General features: G+C 36.2%; 5 protein-coding genes across 5 annotated transcripts; all 5 read left to right on the top strand.

The window, feature by feature from the left end:
• The first annotated feature begins 12,303 nt into the window (after window positions 1-12,303).
• Window positions 12,304-12,804, top strand: LOC113771214 (E3 ubiquitin-protein ligase CIP8-like). Its single transcript, XM_027315824.1, has one exon. It carries the CDS (start codon window positions 12,304-12,306, stop codon window positions 12,802-12,804), a length of 501 nt encoding a protein of 166 aa, XP_027171625.1.
• Window positions 12,805-14,640: 1,836 nt separating this feature from the next.
• LOC113771215 (E3 ubiquitin-protein ligase CIP8-like) lies at window positions 14,641-15,141 on the top strand. Its single transcript, XM_027315825.1, has one exon. The coding sequence runs from the start codon at window positions 14,641-14,643 to the stop codon at window positions 15,139-15,141; it is 501 nt and encodes a 166-aa protein (XP_027171626.1).
• Window positions 15,142-16,978: 1,837 nt separating this feature from the next.
• On the top strand, window positions 16,979-17,479 carry LOC113771216 (E3 ubiquitin-protein ligase CIP8-like). The gene has a single exon (XM_027315826.1). The coding sequence runs from the start codon at window positions 16,979-16,981 to the stop codon at window positions 17,477-17,479; it is 501 nt and encodes a 166-aa protein (XP_027171627.1).
• A 1,837-nt stretch (window positions 17,480-19,316) lies between these two features.
• On the top strand, window positions 19,317-19,817 carry LOC113771217 (E3 ubiquitin-protein ligase CIP8-like). The gene has a single exon (XM_027315827.1). The coding sequence runs from the start codon at window positions 19,317-19,319 to the stop codon at window positions 19,815-19,817; it is 501 nt and encodes a 166-aa protein (XP_027171628.1).
• A 1,837-nt stretch (window positions 19,818-21,654) lies between these two features.
• Window positions 21,655-22,155, top strand: LOC113771218 (E3 ubiquitin-protein ligase CIP8-like). The gene has a single exon (XM_027315828.1). The coding sequence runs from the start codon at window positions 21,655-21,657 to the stop codon at window positions 22,153-22,155; it is 501 nt and encodes a 166-aa protein (XP_027171629.1).
• Window positions 22,156-23,184: the final 1,029 nt, after the last annotated feature.

Below are 23,184 nucleotides of genomic sequence, written 5' to 3' on the forward strand. Positions count from 1 at the left end.
GAATGATAATGAACGAACGAACGTAAAAAATGAGGGGTTTTACTTACAAAGATGCATTTTTTTTTAATAATTGGAGGAATAAGGGAATGAAAGGGGAACGAACGAACAATTTGCTCCTTGTGAGCCTGTATCCTTTTAATGAATGTATTATCATTGCTTTATATTGGACATGTGTTTTTTTGGATTATTTGTTATTACATGAGTAATGTCCTTGTTTAATTACTTGTTTCTATGTATAGAACCTCATTGAGCTTTTAACTCATTCCTTTAGTTTTGTTTTCCTTAACAGGGGACGGCGAGTAAGGACGAGAGCTCGGTAGAGACTAGTCTAGACTAGTTTCTTTGGTTTTGTAATGGTTCTCGCCCTAGTGCTCGGCACGGGCTAGATTTATGGTGAATTGAGAACCTTTGTATATTCGATGTTTGTACTCCCTTTTGAGATAGTAATGGACATAAGTTTTGCTTTAAGTTTTGGACCGTCGTTATATTTATTCTTGTGGGTTTATTCTGGTTTTGTTTGAGAATTGAAGTGAACGACTGAGTCCCGGTGAGAACTGGGCAGGCGATCCGCTGACCCCTTTGGTTCGCCTTAGGGGGAGGTGGGGCTGTCACACACATTAATTGTGAGATCCAAAATAATTCCCTGAAAGGGTCACGAGTATGTGAAAATGAGACTCAAAGAAAGGAAAATTAAATCTTATATATGTAGGAGCACATGAGAGCACATAATCAAAGTTTAAAAGAGTAATGGGGTACTTTCCTTTTGAAGTAGTGACTAAATGAGAGACAATTGACCTATTTATGCTAAGATTCAACAAAAAGATCAAACCACTAATTTATATTGAAAATACTTTAAAAGAGATTGTAAACATGTACTAAATCCACCTCATTATGCCAACAAACATAAATAGTCTTAAAATACCTAAATTTAAAAATTAAATGCATTTAAATGAAGCATAATTAATAATTAAAGAAAGAAAACAATTATATATCCGAAATCAAAAAGCTCTTAGGGGCTAAATTACAAATTAAAATTTTTTAATGTCAAAACATAATTTTTGAAAATGAAGGTCAAAACATAAATAAGGGTTAATTCCATTTTGCACCCTTCAACCATATCCAAAATTTCATTTTGGTCCCTAAACTTTAAAATGGTACACTTTAATCCTTAAATTGTAACATTTGTCTCACTTAAGTAAAATCATGAAGGAAGTGAGATAAATTTTATGCTTAAACGGATATACTTTAGGGACTAAATTGGGGTAAATTTTATACTTTAAGAACTACAATGGACAAGCACTATATTTTAAGGATTAAAGTACAATAAATTTTATAATATAGGGACGAAAGTGTCCTATTTTAAAGTTTAGAAACCAAATTGAGAATTCGAATATAGTTAAAGGATACAAAATGAAATTAACCCCATAAATAAAGATAAAGTTTAGGGGGCCAAAATGCAATTCAATTGACCATGTAAATGAAAGAATTCTAATAATTTTTGGGTCATAGTAAAATTACATGAAAGTTTAGGGGTCAAATTGTAAAATCTATTTTTTGATTATAGGAAGATACAAAGAAACAATTTTTGGGCACATTCTTAGTGTTTGAGCTACACTGCTTCGACCTGAATATAATATGCAAATTATTTGATCGAAAGAACAAGCAGAGCCCAACTGAAACATACATAAACTAATGAAAACTTTGGGTTTAATACCAAAATATAAACAGAAGCCCACTCCTCTTCTTTCCTTTCCTTTTTCTTTTCTTTTCCCTTTTCTCTCTTTTTTTTTGTGCTGCTTCTTCCTCACCTCCGGCCACACATACAACTCCTTGACGGTGGTAGAACTGTTGTCGAATCGCCACCGGCCATCAATCTCCAAAATGAACCAAATACCATTTCTGACTATGTTTTCACGAAAAATTCATTTTTGACTTTAATTTTTACAAAGAATTAATGAAAATTGGTCAAATTTCTGATTTAAATCCGAACCTTTAATTTTCAAAAATCACTTAAATCAACCTAAAATTCACAAAAAATTACAGCAAGCAACTCTCAAAATCCCTCAATACAACCATAGTTATAATTTAACAAAAAAACATGAGTATACAAATTTATAAATCAAATAGTCACCATTTAGAAAAATACATTCACTGTCTTTTGATCTAAAGTTCAAGAAAAAATACACTTCAAACTAAAAATTGCGCCCATGCTTTATATCGTCCCATATCAGTCATTTCAACAAAATAAATGCACCTTTCAACTTAACCCAAAGTAGTTGTCAGAACTAATCAAAAATTTTCTAATATAATTCTCAAACTTATCACATTTAGATGCTTCTATATGGATATAAATGTAAATCTAAAGAGGATATCGGGAGACACAAAATGTCCCTTCAAGATTTAGTTGATACTAGTCGCATTAATTCTGAAATCCAAAATAATCCCTTAAGAGGGTCACGAGTATACCAAGATGAAACTCAAAGAAAGGGAAATTAAATCTTATATATGTAGAGATAAGTGGCCAAAGAAAGGGAATGGAACATAACGGGTACGGAGAACTAAAACTCATGACATAATTTTCTTTCTTATAGTGGGATAGGAATGGATTAAGGCCAAAAAAGCTATACTCGATCACTTCCCATATTCGATTGGTGATTCTTCTGACTTAAGCAAGCAAATGAACTAACCTATTATTTTTCTATATTCCAAAGTAAAATATAAGTCTAAATGATATGGTTCATGTATTTAAGGATAAGGAATAACATAAGAAAAATATCATGCAAATGAGAAAAATAACCTAAAATAGACAAATGTATAAAAATGCAATGGATGACATATAAAGGAAGTATCTAATGCATGGACGACACAAGGATCTAATATTGGACTCCCGTTTCTATAAATCCTTACTAGCATTTGACTAATAAGGAAATGAAGGAAAATCCTTACTAGCATTGGACTCCCGTTTCTATAAATCCTTACTAGCATTTAGACTAGTATGGTGACGACATGCATTCATCATTTTTAATAAAGCATATAAAATATAGATTAAATCAAATAAACACATAAGATTACGTCAGGCACGTAGCACATAATTATAGTATCTAAATACAAAATTCTATTCAAAATGGGTAAACACATAAGCACATAAGACATAAGAACAAAAGATCTAACTATTATATTGGGACCCTAACTACAATTTTAAAGAGGAAATATAAGATAATAAATCTATCTAACCTATTTATTACATTTGTAATTACAATTTTTGCAAAAAAAATTAATATTACCTATATATCACAGTTTGGATATTTAAATACCCCAAAATAATTGTAAAACTTGAAAAAATAACATAAAAATGAATATGCACTTAAAGTAAATAAACAAAAGAAAACACAAAAAAATATATAAATGCATAGGAGCATGTAGGATCACATAAAAGCGCATAATAAAAAATTTAAAAGGGTAATAGGGGTACTTCCCTTTTGAAATAGTAACTAAATGAGGGCCAATTGACCTATTTACACACAAGATTCAACAAAAAGATCAAGACACCAATTTAAATTAAAAATACTTAAAAATAAAGTGTAAACATGTATTAAATCCACCTCATTATGCCAAAAATGTAAATAATCTTAAAACACCTAAAATTTACAAATTAAATATATTTAAGTGAAGCATAATAAACAATTAAAGAAAGGAAACAATGATAATTGCAAAATCAAAAAGCTCTTAGGGACTAAATTGCAAATTAGAAAGTTTTTGATGTCAAAACATAATTTTTTGGAAAGATTAGAGGTCAAAATTAAATAAATATAAAGTTTAGGGGCCACAATGTAATTCAAATAGGGACATAAATGAAGATCTACTAATTTTGGGTCGTAGTAAAATTATAAATCAATTTTATGATTTCGGCCACACTATTTCTGCTTGAAAACAAATGCACCCTTTCAACCTAACTTAAATTAGTTCCAACATTTTGTCAAAAATTTTTCAATATAACTCTCAAACTCAACACATTTGGACGTTTCTATATGGATGTAAATCTAAACCTAAAATGGATATCAGGAGGGACAAAATATCCTTTTAAGGTCTAGTTGATACAAGTCATATTAATTGCAAGACTCTAGATAAATCCTTGAAGGGGTCACGAATATGCGAATAGAAGAGTCAAAAAAAGGGAAATTAAATCTTATATATGTAGATATAAGTGGCCAAAGTAAGGGGATGCAACATAACGGGTACAGAAAACTTAAACTCATGACATAATTTTCCTTTTTATAGAGGGGTAGTAGCGGATTAAGGCGAAGAAAATCATACTCACCCATTTTTCATATTCGAATGATGACTTTTCTAATCTAAGCAAGCAGATGAACTAACCTATTATTTTTCTAAATTCCTAAGTGAAATACAAATTTAAATGATATGGTTTATGCATATAGGGATATGAAATAATATAAGAGAAAATATCATGCAAATGCGAAAAATAACCTAAAATAGAAGAATGCATAAAAATGCAATGGATAACATACAAAGGATGGATCGAACACGTGGGCGACCTAAGGGTATAATATTAGTCAAATTCATTTCTATAAATCCTTACTAGCATTGAGCTAATAAGAGAACGAAAAGAGAAACCATAACTAGTTTTGAACTAGTGTGACGATTTCACGCATTCATCATTTATAATAAAGCATATAAAACATAGGTTAAAGTAAATAAACACATAGGATCACATAGCAAATAGGTATAATATCTAAATGCAAAATCTTAAGGAAAGCGGGTAAAAACATAAGCACACAATATCTAACTATAACATTGGAACCCTAACTATAATCTAAAAGGGAAAATATTGGATAATAAATCTATCTATTACATTTGTCTATCTAATTACATTTTTTGTGAAAAAGAAGAAATATTGCCTATCTATTATAGTTTGGATATTTAAATATCCCCAAATAATTATAAATTTTAAATTAAATAAACATAGAAATGAATAAAACTTAAAGTAAATAAATAAAAGAAGACAAATTGCACCAAAGTTTAGTAATCAAATTGCAAACTTTATTTTCTGATTATAGGAAGATACAAATAAACAATTTTTGGGACATTTTCAATGTTTCAGCCCCACTATTTCTGCCCCAAAAAAATATGCGAAGCACTTCATTAAAAGAGCAAGCAAGCCCACTTGAAACATTGGGTATAGCCCCAAAAAATAAACACTAGCCGACTTCTTTTCTTTCCTTTTTCTTCTTCTTTTCTTTTCCTTTATCTCTGTTTTTTCCTCCTTTTTTTTCCTCACCTCCGGCCACACCTGCAACTCCTCACTGGTGACCATGGCAACATTGGTAGTGGCGTTGTTGCTGGAATGCCGCCGATTGCCAAAATGCACCAAAATATCATTTTGGATACTGTTTTTCACGTAGAATCCATATTTGGCCTTAGTTTTTACTAAAAATGAACAAAATTGCTCAAATCATATATTTATATATATATATAATAAAGTCGGTCGTATTCTCATTCTTATCCCTTCATGTTTTCTCTTTCCTACATGGCTTAACCAGACGGCAAGTAGTTTCCTAATAGGATTCTTAATAAATCATATATATATATTGATACGAACGTCGCCAACCTTGTGACGAAACCTGTAAGTGATTAGACTCAGGATCGACAAGAGGATACCAAACTTGGAGCGGATGACCTCAACCTGTTAATCATGTGGTTAACGAACCTTGGTATATTGGTAGAAGACGCCACAATCTAGTGTGATTCTAGATTGATAAGTCACGAACACCTAGAGAAAATTCTAAGGTATTCAAGGAGCCTTGGAGAAACCAAGAAAACTCTCAAATTGTATTATATTGATTGAATGAATAAACATGACCCAAGGTAAGCTATTTATAGCCTTACAAATAGAAAACCTAAAGTGCAATGGAAAACTGTAGAAAACCTAAAGTGCAATGGAAAATTAAAACCTAAAGTGAAACGGAAAGAGGCAAGGCTCCTACATTGTAGGAGCTCCTACATTTTAGGAGCCTATAATCGGCTCTCCTAGCTAGACAAGCTGGCCGGTTTTATTTGTTGAATAAAATGACTAAACTAGACTCCAACATAACTAGAGAGATGGCTGAGCAACTACTCGAACCATGAAGCCTTCAATCGTGGTCCTCTTGGATTTGAACAACGTGAACAACCTTCGTTCCTTCATGCTCAAGTCCCTCAATGGTCTTGGGGATAATTACTTGGCTTTGTACCTCACGAACAAGCTCTTGGAGTTCCTCTCTCATCTTCTTAGCCCGTGCTCGCGTCACGGGTCCTAGAGGCACTCGAATGACCCTCAATGGTGTCTCTTGGTTCGTATCATATATATAATAAAATCTTATTCTCATCTTTATCCTTTTAGTTTATCTCTTTCCTACGTGGCTTATCGACACAGCAAGTAGGTGCAACGCGCTCTATGAGTTAACCCCCTAATAACCTACGCTATTCTATCTCTCTTTTTTCTCTTGACTTTACAATTCTAGATAATCCTTCCATAATTATCTCTTCCATTCTCTCACTTTTTTCCCCTTAACCCTAATCGTCAAGCCTAAATTTTCAGGGGATTAGTATAAATAATTTTGAATTATGTTTTTAACTCTCTCTCATCTTCAACTCAAAAGTTCAAAATATCAATTCAAATATTAGATTATCTTTATCAGATTATCGCTATCGAAGATACTCTACATTTTTACTCATATATATGGTTATCGATCTATTACTTATCACTTTATCAAGCAGTGCAGATGTTTACACTTTTCCGCAATGTTTTTGGAAATTTTTTTTTTCAATGTAAGGACCGGATTTGGAACTTCCTTTTTATTCCCTTCAATGCAAGGACCGCATTTAGACTTTGTTTATGCTCGCTGTATGTGATCTGTAATTTCCTACACCTTTTTCATAGTTAGGTCATTGAATTTGAATTTTCTAACTCTTCAAAAGTTACAGTTTGATTTTTATTTCTGGCAAGGTTTTTGTAATTAATTTGTTATTTCAATTTATGGATTCACTCTTCAATTTAAGTAGAACACATATTGCTTTTTTGGTTAGTGATTTAGAAGTGACCTTTTAAACTATGTGTTTTCACACGATTTTTTAATTGCCTTTGACAATTTATTAATTGTCTTCAACAACGTATTAATTTTTTTTATTTTCTGGGTTTCTGGGTTTAAAAAAATTTTGTGCAGTTTTCAATGGTTTTTTTTTAGACTTTGATAGAAAACTTCTAAAGAACAAGAAGGTGTCATTGATTACATAAATGGCAAGGCATTAAGTTCATTGTCATACAGCAATTCACGTCATGCAATATACATCAGACTATTTAGATTTTTTATGTTTTTGACTTAATAGCAAAATACATCTTATGTTTTCGTTTTGGTTTCTATTAGCCATGAACAGATTTAGAAGGTTGCTATATTCCTGTGACTTGATTGATTCTGAATTATTATCTTTTATTAATATTTCACTCGGCTTCTTTTCTTTTCACATTAACCTTTAAGCCATTTATATTAAGTACCAAAATTGATATTTTGGTAACAGGTTGGCCATTCTTTTGTTTACAGAAGATCAGCCAAGATTTGATTTTCCCTATTTTCAAATTTTTGAATGTCATCATATTGTCGATTTTTTTTTTTGCATTTTGAATTATTAATCACTGAATTAGATGTTTAAATATACATTATAAGACTATTTTTTTAATAACAATGTATTTAAGAAAGGTTATAATAGATTATACAATAAATTTGTATTTTATGAAAATATTTTTATGAACTACACTAAATAATTTATTATTTTTAGACAATTCCCATTCCACGAATGGGTACAAAACTAGTTACTGATTTATAGCCGAGCCTTCATTTTTAAAAAACCACTTAATGAGGGATGCACTAAATGAGGGACAATTGACCTATTTATACTCAAGATTCAATAAAAAGATCAAGGTACCAATTTAAATTGAAAATATATTAAAAAATGTTGACATGTACTAAATCCACCTGCTTATGCCAAAAAATGTAAATAATCTTAAAACACTTAAAATTTACAAATTCAATGCATTTAAGTGAAGCATAATTAACAAATAAAGAAAGGAAACAAATATAATTGTGAAATCAAAAATCTCTTAGACGCTAAATTACAAAAATTAGAAAGTTTTTTAGGTTAAAACATAATTTTTGAAAAGATTAGAGGTCAAAATTAAAGAAACATAAAGTTTAGGTGCCAAAATGCAATTCAAATAAGGACATAAATGAAAGAATTCTAATAATTTTGGATCATAGAAAAATTATACCAAAGTTTAGGGGTCAAATTGTAGAATCAATTTTCTAATTCTAGGAAGATACAAAGAAACAATTTTTGGGCTATTCGTAGTGTTTCGGCCACACTATTTCTACCGCAAAGAAAAAAATATGCAAACCACTTTATTAAAAGAACAAGCAAACTCAATTGAAACATATATAAACTTAAATATAATAAAAACATTGGGTATGACTCTAAAAAATAAACACAAGCCTACTTCTCTTCTTTTCTTTTCCTTTTTTTCCTTTTTCTCTGTTTTTTTTCCTCCTTCTTCCCTATCTCTAGCCACATCTACAACTCCTTGCCAATGACCATGGCAACGCCGGTGGTGGTGTCGTTGCCGAACTGTTGCTAGCCGTTGGTCACCAAAATGCACCTAAATATCATTTTAGACTCTATTTTTCACTTAAAATCCATTTCTGGCTTTAGTTTTTTTTTTACAAAGAATGAACAAAAATTGCCCAAATTGCTGATTTACAGTTGGGCCTTCATTTTTCAAAAGCCACTAAATCAGGGACAATTGACCTATTAATACTTAAGATTCAATAAAAAGATCAAGGTGTAAGGATCGAAGATAACCTAAGAGGGGGGTGAATTAGGTTATTTAAAAACTAATCAAGTTATGATACACTTGTTAACTTGATATGAAATTTATCCTCTTTTCTAGATGATCACACAATGAACAATTGATTAAGAAAGCAAGATTGCTTAGGAGTAGAAGAGATAATCAATTTATGTTTGCAAGACAGTAAGTAAAAAAGAAAGAATGGCAAACCAAGTATTTCCAAGCTCCTCTTGAGCTTGAGTATCACTTTATAGAACAAACCTCTTCAAGTTGGTTAAATACAACCAATTTATATGTACAAAGGAAGGATCACTTCCTCTTTACCCCAATCTACACTTGATTAAGTTGGAAAGTTTTACAATTACTCAGATAACCCTCACAAAACTATACTATTGAAGTATTTTTCACACACAAGAAGAGCTTACACGAAATTCACGCAAACAAGAGTACAAATCTTCTTTGAAGAGTATTTTCTCACTAAAATCACTTTAGATCTTTTGTAGTCTTAATGTGCAAAAGTTGGAGGAAAGTGGTTGACCATGCTCTATTTATATGAGACCAAAAAGTTCCTCTATTAATGCTTCTAACGGATAGAAGGCAGTTGAAGAGTCAACTAGCCGTTAGTAGTGTCGGACGTCTAGTAGACCTGTTTCTTGCGTCCGACAGTAGGCAGTAAGCTCAAGAAATTTACTTCAATCCTTTCGGACGTCCGATACTTTTAATGTTTGCGTCCGACAGTGGATAGTGAAGTTGAGAATTATTCTTCAATCCTTTTGGACGTCTAGTGCCTCCAATGCTTTGCGTCCGAAGTGTTGCAATGTTTATCAGACGTCCGGTGCTCTAATGTTGTGCGTCCGATCGAAGTCAGTGATCTTAGAAGGATGACTTAATTTCTTCGGACATCCAGTGGTGGGGTTCTTTATACGTCCGAAGTTGCGTAATGATTATCGGACGTCCGATCTAGTCTTCACCAGCGTCCGACAGCTTTCATCACTTTTTGCCTCTTTTACTTGAACTTAATCTTTGAACCTGATTTGCTTCATTTCTGAACAGATCTTTGAGGAGATATTAGTAACATCCATTTATTTTGTAAACATCAAAAGTTAGGGACTAAAATTAACAATCTCCCCCTTTTCGATGATAACAAAACAATGGATGTAGGGAAAAAAATAGTTGAATCAAAACTCCCCCTCACATAATACATCCAAAAAGTTTGTAAGTACCCACTCCCCCTCAAGATAACTCCCCCTTACACATTTACTAGATTACACTTCCTGAAAATCCAGATTAACAGATTAATATCTATTTGATGAGAACATGAAGATTTGGATTCCTTTCAAATTCAAGGAAATTCAATTGATGGTTGATGGTGCAATCGAGTTCAAGAATCATTGAAGATTTGTCATGCTTATTTCTTGTTATTTATTTAAGTAAGTTTCTAGCAATACTTGTTAGTTAGTCTTGAGTTATTAAGGGAAATAAAGGCTAAGGTCATGTTGACCATAATTAAGCCAATTGAGTCAGTTAGTTTCCTATTCTAATTGAATTAGAGTTTTAGGAAAATAGTTAATTGCTTCCAAATTTATTTAGGAAGTTGTGTCAAGTTAAATAAGAAAGCTTGTATTGTTTCCAATTTAGATTAGGGTTTTGAGTCTTGTAAGGCTATAAATAGCCAACTTTATTTAACTATTTAGACATATGATATTGAAGATGAATTAATAAAAAGAGAGTTGTCTCCTTTTATGGAGTTCCTTGATGGAACTTGAGTTTCTTCTTGAACAGTATCAAGTATTTAGCTTGGATACTTGTGGTGTTCAAGGCAAGATAATCACATCATCTTGTTCTTTCAAGCCAATAACCAATCCATTAGGTTTTTAGAGACGGGTTCTCTTTAGGTCTAGCAAAGTAGTTATTGTTCCATAACCTGGTAAAGATAGATCCTTCCGCTGCCTGATCGACTTGGTTCTTCAAGACAGGTTCTTGCTGGGTCGAGTTCGTATTATTATGTGTGGAGTGGTAAGTTGACTTTTTGCTATATGTATACTAAGATTTTGGATTGTTGGTGTAGTGATTATGTTTAATTAGGGTTACACTCCCTTGCTTGGAAGATATCTCAACCGTTTCATTTGAGTTATTAGTACTTTGATCGACTGAGCCCCGGCGAGAGTTGGGTAGGCAGTCCGCTGATACCCTAGGGTCCGCCCTAGGGAGAGGTGGGGCTGTCATATGCTTGGATTCAAGTTCTCATTAACGTTTTGTTATTTTAATGCAAGAAAGCACGTCTAGGCCACAGAGAGTGTAAAGTGCCTATTTACTTATTTATTTGTGTGCAAAATTCATGACTTGCATTTTCTGCTCCTGTTGTGTGTTGCGTTTTCATCTTGAATCTTCGTATGGAGATGAGAGCAGATATTTATTTTAAGAAGTTCTTGAGTTCGAATTCCTGGTTCTTATGTTTAATAATAATAAAAATCAACCGTAGCTTAAAGTGAAACTTGATGTAAATATGCATCATGTTTTACTACAATTTTCAGGTGTTGTAATTTTGTGCATTTAGCTTGATGAATGCCCATGCACTCTCAATGTTGAAGCCCTAGACGCCAACTGGGAAGCTTTCATTCTGACCCCCGCTCATGAAAAGGGGTGAAGAAACAGATTTTAGACGAGAACTTGATGATGATTTTCTCTCCTCCTAATGAGATTTCATGAGAATGGCCGCCCCCGGAACCGGAAAGCCGTAGCGTTCTCAATATTGGTTTGGTAGATTTCTGTTATTCCACTTCCACTTCCAGCGTGCTTTTTTAGTAAATGATTGTTGTGCGGTACATTGATTTTTAAATTACTACGACTACAAGTAAAAGCTTGCGCAAACCAAAAAAAAAAAAAAAAAAAAAAAAAGAAAAGATTGAATATGTGGCTAAATGTCAATGGGTAAAATCGAAGGTAGAATTGGGAGGTGGAACACAGGATCCTAATCTTTTATTTTTTTTAAGTATATTATTTGGTTGGCAATTAGCTACTAATTTAGCTAAAACCCACAATATGTCTCGCGCAGCACAACAAAACGTCATTAGGCAACTGCTGGTGTGTAAAGGTCCAAAAAAAGCAGCAGCTCCTTCTCCTAAAAGCTGAAATTGAGAATCCCCATAAGTCACCAAACACAACATCATCTCGCTAGTCGCCACTCAATGGCTTTCGGATTTCTTGTTTGAACCTCCGAGCGATGAGGAAATCGAGTACGGGCACGACGACAGTAAGGACGACTCAGGCGAAGAAGACGGAGAAGCGGAAAACGACGCCGTTAACGAGGAGGAAGACGAAATATCAATTTCTCCAGCTAAAAAGAATAAAAAAATCCAAGCACTCTCCCTGGGATTTCTCTTCCTACTCCCAATCAGTTGCCGACGGGCATGCCCGCCGCTGCACCACTTGAGGACCACTCAATTGAGTTTCGATTGGCCGTGCCTGAAAGAGAAGGGTATATTGGGAATCCAGACGATTACGTAGATACGGCGGGTTATGAAGCTTTGCAGCAAAACCTGGCCGAAACTGATAGCGATGGGCGGCGAGGAGCATCTCCCGCATCAAAAGCTTCTGTAGAAGCATTAGAAACCACGGAGATTAAGTCAAAACCGGAGGCATTGGCTTGTGCTGTATGTAAAGATATAGTTGGTGTTGGAGAAATGGTAAAGAAATTGCCTTGTGGACATGGATATCATGAGGATTGTATCATACCATGGTTGGGGTCGAGAAATTCGTGCCTTGTATGTAGGTATGAGTTGTCGACAGATGATGCAGAGTACGAGGAAGAAAGGAAAAAGAGAGCTACTGCTGCCGCTGCCGCTGCCCCGAGTTCTTCTTCCGGTGGCATTGGCGGTATTAGTGGTGATTACGAGATTCAGTTCTTCTAATCACACTGGTGGCATATACGTTTACTTTCTGCAATTATTTTTTGATTTTCTTTTTCAAGAATTAGCTTATGGTTTCAGATATTTTGACTCGTGGAACTTTATTTGTGGACTAGCTTGAGAAATTGTAAATTTGTTTCTTCTTTTCTTGTTAATGTAAATAAGATTTACTTTGATAAAAAACTTGTTTCTTCTTTATCTCGAGCATCGTGTTTTGGGGTTAGATAACATGGAAACTGAAACATTTGCACCTATGAAATTAATGATATCATTTTAAACATGATATGCTATGCTATTGAGGTATGCAATTTAACATGTGCATTTGGGTGCTTTAGGAGCTTTACTTATGTCATAAAATGCAGTTAATTTCTAATTTCTTGTAATAATCTTTATTTGTTCAGTCTGGCAAACCGCAGCTATTAAAGGAGTGTTCACATCGATGGTTCTTTGCGTGCATAATAGATGTTATACCTTTAATTGAAACTGCAGATGCAGAACATTGATGTATTCTTTAGAAACCCTGACCGTAATGATCTCCCCAGTGTATTCAAGCTGAATCTTTGCTGAACGTCAGTCAATGCTGCTGCCTGTGCTAGCTCCCAGTGTAATGCATGATACTTGGTCGGAGATTTGCGGAAAGGCGTATGATTTGCACAATCTCTTGTGTGCTTGGATTCAAGTTCTCATTAGCGTTTTGCTGTTTTAATGCATGAAAACGCGTCTTGGCCACCGAGATTGTAAAGTGCCTATTTACTTATTTATTTGTGTGCAAAATTCATGACTTGCATTTTCTGCTCCTGTTGTGTGATGCGTTTTCATTTTGAATCTTTGTATGGAGATGAGAGCAGATATTTATTTTAAGAAGTTCTTGAGTTCGAATTCCTGGTTCTTATGTATAATAATAATAAAAATCAACCGTAGCTTGAAGTGAAACTTGATGTAAAGATGCATCATGTTTTACTACAATTTTAGGTTGTTGTAATTTTGTGCATTTAGCTTGATGAATGCCCGTGCACTCTCAATGTTGATGCCCTAGCCGCCAACTGGGAAGCTTTCATTCTAGCTCCCGCCCATGAAAAGGGGTGAAGAAACAGGTTTTAGACGAGAACTTGATGATGATCTTCTCTCCTCCTAATGAGATTTCGTGAGAATGGCCGCCCTCGGAACCGGAAAGCCGTAGCGTTCTCAATATTGGTTTGGTAGATTTCTGCTATTCCACTTCCACTTCCTGTGTGCTTTTTCAGTAAACGGTTGTTGTACGGTACATTGATTTTTAAATTACTACTACTACAAGTAAAATCTTGTCCAAACCAAAAAATAAAAGAAAAAGAAAAGATTGAATACGTGTCTAAATGTCGATGGGTAAAACCGAGGTAGAATTGGGAGGTGGAACACAGGATCCTAATCTTTTATTTTTTTTAAGTATATTATTTGGTTGGCAAATTAGCTACTAATTTAGCTAAAACCCACAATATGTCTCGCGCAGCGCAACAAAACGTCACTAGGCAACTGCTGGTGTGTAAAGTCCAAAAAAACAGCAGCTCCTTCTCCTAAAAGCTGAAATTGAGAATCCCCATAAGTCACCAAACACAACATCATCTCGCTAGTCGCCACTCAATGGCTTTCGGATTTCTTGTTTGAACCTCCGAGCGATGAGGAAATCGAGTACGGGCACGACGACAGTAAGGACGACTCAGGCGAAGAAGACGGAGAAGCGGAAAACGACGCCGTTAACGAGGAGGAAGACGAAATATCAATTTCTCCAGCTAAAAAGAATAAAAAAATCCAAGCACTCTCCCTGGGATTTCTCTTCCTACTCCCAATCAGTTGCCGACGGGCATGCCCGCCGCTGCACCACTTGAGGACCACTCAATTGAGTTTCGATTGGCCGTGCCTGAAAGAGAAGGGTATATTGGGAATCCAGACGATTACGTAGATACGGCGGGTTATGAAGCTTTGCAGCAAAACCTGGCCGAAACTGATAGCGATGGGCGGCGAGGAGCATCTCCCGCATCAAAAGCTTCTGTAGAAGCATTAGAAACCACGGAGATTAAGTCAAAACCGGAGGCATTGGCTTGTGCTGTATGTAAAGATATAGTTGGTGTTGGAGAAATGGTAAAGAAATTGCCTTGTGGACATGGATATCATGAGGATTGTATCATACCATGGTTGGGGTCGAGAAATTCGTGCCTTGTATGTAGGTATGAGTTGTCGACAGATGATGCAGAGTACGAGGAAGAAAGGAAAAAGAGAGCTACTGCTGCCGCTGCCGCTGCCCCGAGTTCTTCTTCCGGTGGCATTGGCGGTATTAGTGGTGATTACGAGATTCAGTTCTTCTAATCACACTGGTGGCATATACGTTTACTTTCTGCAATTATTTTTTGATTTTCTTTTTCAAGAATTAGCTTATGGTTTCAGATATTTTGACTCGTGGAACTTTATTTGTGGACTAGCTTGAGAAATTGTAAATTTGTTTCTTCTTTTCTTGTTAATGTAAATAAGATTTACTTTGATAAAAAACTTGTTTCTTCTTTATCTCGAGCATCGTGTTCTTGGGGTTAGATAACATGGAAACTGAAACATTTGCACCTATGAAATTAATGATATCATTTTAAACATGATATGCTATGCTATTGAGGTATGCAATTTAACATGTGCATTTGGGTGCTTTAGGAGCTTTACTTATGTCATAAAATGCAGTTAATTTCTAATTTCTTGTAATAATCTTTATTTGTTCAGTCTGGCAAACCGCAGCTATTAAAGGAGTGTTCACATCGATGGTTCTTTGCGTGCATAATAGATGTTATACCTTTAATTGAAACTGCAGATGCAGAACATTGATGTATTCTTTAGAAACCCTGACCGTAATGATCTCCCCAGTGTATTCAAGCTGAATCTTTGCTGAACGTCAGTCAATGCTGCTGCCTGTGCTAGCTCCCAGTGTAATGCATGATACTTGGTCGGAGATTTGCGGAAAGGCGTATGATTTGCACAATCTCTTGTGTGCTTGGATTCAAGTTCTCATTAGCGTTTTGCTGTTTTAATGCATGAAAACGCGTCTTGGCCACCGAGATTGTAAAGTGCCTATTTACTTATTTATTTGTGTGCAAAATTCATGACTTGCATTTTCTGCTCCTGTTGTGTGATGCGTTTTCATTTTGAATCTTTGTATGGAGATGAGAGCAGATATTTATTTTAAGAAGTTCTTGAGTTCGAATTCCTGGTTCTTATGTATAATAATAATAAAAATCAACCGTAGCTTGAAGTGAAACTTGATGTAAAGATGCATCATGTTTTACTACAATTTTAGGTTGTTGTAATTTTGTGCATTTAGCTTGATGAATGCCCGTGCACTCTCAATGTTGATGCCCTAGCCGCCAACTGGGAAGCTTTCATTCTAGCTCCCGCCCATGAAAAGGGGTGAAGAAACAGGTTTTAGACGAGAACTTGATGATGATCTTCTCTCCTCCTAATGAGATTTCGTGAGAATGGCCGCCCTCGGAACCGGAAAGCCGTAGCGTTCTCAATATTGGTTTGGTAGATTTCTGCTATTCCACTTCCACTTCCTGTGTGCTTTTTCAGTAAACGGTTGTTGTACGGTACATTGATTTTTAAATTACTACTACTACAAGTAAAATCTTGTCCAAACCAAAAAATAAAAGAAAAAGAAAAGATTGAATACGTGTCTAAATGTCGATGGGTAAAACCGAGGTAGAATTGGGAGGTGGAACACAGGATCCTAATCTTTTATTTTTTTTAAGTATATTATTTGGTTGGCAAATTAGCTACTAATTTAGCTAAAACCCACAATATGTCTCGCGCAGCGCAACAAAACGTCACTAGGCAACTGCTGGTGTGTAAAGTCCAAAAAAACAGCAGCTCCTTCTCCTAAAAGCTGAAATTGAGAATCCCCATAAGTCACCAAACACAACATCATCTCGCTAGTCGCCACTCAATGGCTTTCGGATTTCTTGTTTGAACCTCCGAGCGATGAGGAAATCGAGTACGGGCACGACGACAGTAAGGACGACTCAGGCGAAGAAGACGGAGAAGCGGAAAACGACGCCGTTAACGAGGAGGAAGACGAAATATCAATTTCTCCAGCTAAAAAGAATAAAAAAATCCAAGCACTCTCCCTGGGATTTCTCTTCCTACTCCCAATCAGTTGCCGACGGGCATGCCCGCCGCTGCACCACTTGAGGACCACTCAATTGAGTTTCGATTGGCCGTGCCTGAAAGAGAAGGGTATATTGGGAATCCAGACGATTACGTAGATACGGCGGGTTATGAAGCTTTGCAGCAAAACCTGGCCGAAACTGATAGCGATGGGCGGCGAGGAGCATCTCCCGCATCAAAAGCTTCTGTAGAAGCATTAGAAACCACGGAGATTAAGTCAAAACCGGAGGCATTGGCTTGTGCTGTATGTAAAGATATAGTTGGTGTTGGAGAAATGGTAAAGAAATTGCCTTGTGGACATGGATATCATGAGGATTGTATCATACCATGGTTGGGGTCGAGAAATTCGTGCCTTGTATGTAGGTATGAGTTGTCGACAGATGATGCAGAGTACGAGGAAGAAAGGAAAAAGAGAGCTACTGCTGCCGCTGCCGCTGCCCCGAGTTCTTCTTCCGGTGGCATTGGCGGTATTAGTGGTGATTACGAGATTCAGTTCTTCTAATCACACTGGTGGCATATACGTTTACTTTCTGCAATTATTTTTTGATTTTCTTTTTCAAGAATTAGCTTATGGTTTCAGATATTTTGACTCGTGGAACTTTATTTGTGGACTAGCTTGAGAAATTGTAAATTTGTTTCTTCTTTTCTTGTTAATGTAAATAAGATTTACTTTGATAAAAAACTTGTTTCTTCTTTATCTCGAGCATCGTGTTCTTGGGGTTAGATAACATGGAAACTGAAACATTTGCACCTATGAAATTAATGATATCATTTTAAACATGATATGCTATGCTATTGAGGTATGCAATTTAACATGTGCATTTGGGTGCTTTAGGAGCTTTACTTATGTCATAAAATGCAGTTAATTTCTAATTTCTTGTAATAATCTTTATTTGTTCAGTCTGGCAAACCGCAGCTATTAAAGGAGTGTTCACATCGATGGTTCTTTGCGTGCATAATAGATGTTATACCTTTAATTGAAACTGCAGATGCAGAACATTGATGTATTCTTTAGAAACCCTGACCGTAATGATCTCCCCAGTGTATTCAAGCTGAATCTTTGCTGAACGTCAGTCAATGCTGCTGCCTGTGCTAGCTCCCAGTGTAATGCATGATACTTGGTCGGAGATTTGCGGAAAGGCGTATGATTTGCACAATCTCTTGTGTGCTTGGATTCAAGTTCTCATTAGCGTTTTGCTGTTTTAATGCATGAAAACGCGTCTTGGCCACCGAGATTGTAAAGTGCCTATTTACTTATTTATTTGTGTGCAAAATTCATGACTTGCATTTTCTGCTCCTGTTGTGTGATGCGTTTTCATTTTGAATCTTTGTATGGAGATGAGAGCAGATATTTATTTTAAGAAGTTCTTGAGTTCGAATTCCTGGTTCTTATGTATAATAATAATAAAAATCAACCGTAGCTTGAAGTGAAACTTGATGTAAAGATGCATCATGTTTTACTACAATTTTAGGTTGTTGTAATTTTGTGCATTTAGCTTGATGAATGCCCGTGCACTCTCAATGTTGATGCCCTAGCCGCCAACTGGGAAGCTTTCATTCTAGCTCCCGCCCATGAAAAGGGGTGAAGAAACAGGTTTTAGACGAGAACTTGATGATGATCTTCTCTCCTCCTAATGAGATTTCGTGAGAATGGCCGCCCTCGGAACCGGAAAGCCGTAGCGTTCTCAATATTGGTTTGGTAGATTTCTGCTATTCCACTTCCACTTCCTGTGTGCTTTTTCAGTAAACGGTTGTTGTACGGTACATTGATTTTTAAATTACTACTACTACAAGTAAAATCTTGTCCAAACCAAAAAATAAAAGAAAAAGAAAAGATTGAATACGTGTCTAAATGTCGATGGGTAAAACCGAGGTAGAATTGGGAGGTGGAACACAGGATCCTAATCTTTTATTTTTTTTAAGTATATTATTTGGTTGGCAAATTAGCTACTAATTTAGCTAAAACCCACAATATGTCTCGCGCAGCGCAACAAAACGCCACTAGGCAACTGCTGGTGTGTAAAGTCCAAAAAAACAGCAGCTCCTTCTCCTAAAAGCTGAAATTGAGAATCCCCATAAGTCACCAAACACAACATCATCTCGCTAGTCGCCACTCAATGGCTTTCGGATTTCTTGTTTGAACCTCCGAGCGATGAGGAAATCGAGTACGGGCACGACGACAGTAAGGACGACTCAGGCGAAGAAGACGGAGAAGCGGAAAACGACGCCGTTAACGAGGAGGAAGACGAAATATCAATTTCTCCAGCTAAAAAGAATAAAAAAATCCAAGCACTCTCCCTGGGATTTCTCTTCCTACTCCCAATCAGTTGCCGACGGGCATGCCCGCCGCTGCACCACTTGAGGACCACTCAATTGAGTTTCGATTGGCCGTGCCTGAAAGAGAAGGGTATATTGGGAATCCAGACGATTACGTAGATACGGCGGGTTATGAAGCTTTGCAGCAAAACCTGGCCGAAACTGATAGCGATGGGCGGCGAGGAGCATCTCCCGCATCAAAAGCTTCTGTAGAAGCATTAGAAACCACGGAGATTAAGTCAAAATCGGAGGCATTGGCTTGTGCTGTATGTAAAGATATAGTTGGTGTTGGAGAAATGGTAAAGAAATTGCCTTGTGGACATGGATATCATGAGGATTGTATCATACCATGGTTGGGGTCGAGAAATTCGTGCCTTGTATGTAGGTATGAGTTGTCGACAGATGATGCAGAGTACGAGGAAGAAAGGAAAAAGAGAGCTACTGCTGCCGCTGCCGCTGCCCCGAGTTCTTCTTCCAGTGGCATTGGCGGTATTAGTGGTGATTACGAGATTCAGTTCTTCTAATCACACTGGTGGCATATACGTTTACTTTCTGCAATTATTTTTTGATTTTCTTTTTCAAGAATTAGCTTATGGTTTCAGATATTTTGACTCGTGGAACTTTATTTGTGGACTAGCTTGAGAAATTGTAAATTTGTTTCTTCTTTTCTTGTTAATGTAAATAAGATTTACTTTGATAAAAAACTTGTTTCTTCTTTATCTCGAGCATCGTGTTTTTGGGGTTAGATAACATGGAAACTGAAACATTTGCACCTATGAAATTAATGATATCATTTTAAACATGATATGCTATGCTATTGAGGTATGCAATTTAACATGTGCATTTGGGTGCTTTAGGAGCTTTACTTATGTCATAAAATGCAGTTAATTTCTAATTTCTTGTAATAATCTTTATTTGTTCAGTCTGGCAAACCGCAGCTATTAAAGGAGTGTTCACATCGATGGTTCTTTGCGTGCATAATAGATGTTATACCTTTAATTGAAACTGCAGATGCAGAACATTGATGTATTCTTTAGAAACCCTGACCGTAATGATCTCCCCAGTGTATTCAAGCTGAATCTTTGCTGAACGTCAGTCAATGCTGCTGCCTGTGCTAGCTCCCAGTGTAATGCATGATACTTGGTCGGAGATTTGCGGAAAGGCGTATGATTTGCACAATCTCTTGTGTGCTTGGATTCAAGTTCTCATTAGCGTTTTGCTGTTTTAATGCATGAAAACGCGTCTTGGCCACCGAGATTGTAAAGTGCCTATTTACTTATTTATTTGTGTGCAAAATTCATGACTTGCATTTTCTGCTCCTGTTGTGTGATGCGTTTTCATTTTGAATCTTTGTATGGAGATGAGAGCAGATATTTATTTTAAGAAGTTCTTGAGTTCGAATTCCTGGTTCTTATGTATAATAATAATAAAAATCAACCGTAGCTTGAAGTGAAACTTGATGTAAAGATGCATCATGTTTTACTACAATTTTAGGTTGTTGTAATTTTGTGCATTTAGCTTGATGAATGCCCGTGCACTCTCAATGTTGATGCCCTAGCCGCCAACTGGGAAGCTTTCATTCTAGCTCCCGCCCATGAAAAGGGGTGAAGAAACAGGTTTTAGACGAGAACTTGATGATGATCTTCTCTCCTCCTAATGAGATTTCGTGAGAATGGCCGCCCTCGGAACCGGAAAGCCGTAGCGTTCTCAATATTGGTTTGGTAGATTTCTGCTATTCCACTTCCACTTCCTGTGTGCTTTTTCAGTAAACGGTTGTTGTACGGTACATTGATTTTTAAATTACTACTACTACAAGTAAAATCTTGTCCAAACCAAAAAATAAAAGAAAAAGAAAAGATTGAATACGTGTCTAAATGTCGATGGGTAAAACCGAGGTAGAATTGGGAGGTGGAACACAGGATCCTAATCTTTTATTTTTTTTAAGTATATTATTTGGTTGGCAAATTAGCTACTAATTTAGCTAAAACCCACAATATGTCTCGCGCAGCGCAACAAAACGCCACTAGGCAACTGCTGGTGTGTAAAGTCCAAAAAAACAGCAGCTCCTTCTCCTAAAAGCTGAAATTGAGAATCCCCATAAGTCACCAAACACAACATCATCTCGCTAGTCGCCACTCAATGGCTTTCGGATTTCTTGTTTGAACCTCCGAGCGATGAGGAAATCGAGTACGGGCACGACGACAGTAAGGACGACTCAGGCGAAGAAGACGGAGAAGCGGAAAACGACGCCGTTAACGAGGAGGAAGACGAAATATCAATTTCTCCAGCTAAAAAGAATAAAAAAATCCAAGCACTCTCCCTGGGATTTCTCTTCCTACTCCCAATCAGTTGCCGACGGGCATGCCCGCCGCTGCACCACTTGAGGACCACTCAATTGAGTTTCGATTGGCCGTGCCTGAAAGAGAAGGGTATATTGGGAATCCAGACGATTACGTAGATACGGCGGGTTATGAAGCTTTGCAGCAAAACCTGGCCGAAACTGATAGCGATGGGCGGCGAGGAGCATCTCCCGCATCAAAAGCTTCTGTAGAAGCATTAGAAACCACGGAGATTAAGTCAAAACCGGAGGCATTGGCTTGTGCTGTATGTAAAGATATAGTTGGTGTTGGAGAAATGGTAAAGAAATTGCCTTGTGGACATGGATATCATGAGGATTGTATCATACCATGGTTGGGGTCGAGAAATTCGTGCCTTGTATGTAGGTATGAGTTGTCGACAGATGATGCAGAGTACGAGGAAGAAAGGAAAAAGAGAGCTACTGCTGCCGCTGCCGCTGCCCCGAGTTCTTCTTCCGGTGGCATTGGCGGTATTAGTGGTGATTACGAGATTCAGTTCTTCTAATCACACTGGTGGCATATACGTTTACTTTCTGCAATTATTTTTTGATTTTCTTTTTCAAGAATTAGCTTATGGTTTCAGATATTTTGACTCGTGGAACTTTATTTGTGGACTAGCTTGAGAAATTGTAAATTTGTTTCTTCTTTTCTTGTTAATGTAAATAAGATTTACTTTGATAAAAAACTTGTTTCTTCTTTATCTCGAGCATCGTGTTCTTGGGGTTAGATAACATGGAAACTGAAACATTTGCACCTATGAAATTAATGATATCATTTTAAACATGATATGCTATGCTATTGAGGTATGCAATTTAACATGTGCATTTGGGTGCTTTAGGAGCTTTACTTATGTCATAAAATGCAGTTAATTTCTAATTTCTTGTAATAATCTTTATTTGTTCAGTCTGGCAAACCGCAGCTATTAAAGGAGTGTTCACATCGATGGTTCTTTGCGTGCATAATAGATGTTATACCTTTAATTGAAACTGCAGATGCAGAACATTGATGTATTCTTTAGAAACCCTGACCGTAATGATCTCCCCAGTGTATTCAAGCTGAATCTTTGCTGAACGTCAGTCAATGCTGCTGCCTGTGCTAGCTCCCAGTGTAATGCATGATACTTGGTCGGAGATTTGCGGAAAGGCGTATGATTTGCACAATCTCTTGTGTGCTTGGATTCAAGTTCTCATTAGCGTTTTGCTGTTTTAATGCATGAAAACGCGTCTTGGCCACCGAGATTGTAAAGTGCCTATTTACTTATTTATTTGTGTGCAAAATTCATGACTTGCATTTTCTGCTCCTGTTGTGTGATGCGTTTTCATTTTGAATCTTTGTATGGAGATGAGAGCAGATATTTATTTTAAGAAGTTCTTGAGTTCGAATTCCTGGTTCTTATGTATAATAATAATAAAAATCAACCGTAGCTTGAAGTGAAACTTGATGTAAAGATGCATCATGTTTTACTACAATTTTAGGTTGTTGTAATTTTGTGCATTTAGCTTGATGAATGCCCGTGCACTCTCAATGTTGATGC

Source organism: Coffea eugenioides, chromosome 5, assembly GCF_003713205.1.
Source record: "Coffea eugenioides isolate CCC68of chromosome 5, Ceug_1.0, whole genome shotgun sequence".
Lineage (NCBI taxonomy): Eukaryota > Viridiplantae > Streptophyta > Magnoliopsida > Gentianales > Rubiaceae > Coffea > Coffea eugenioides.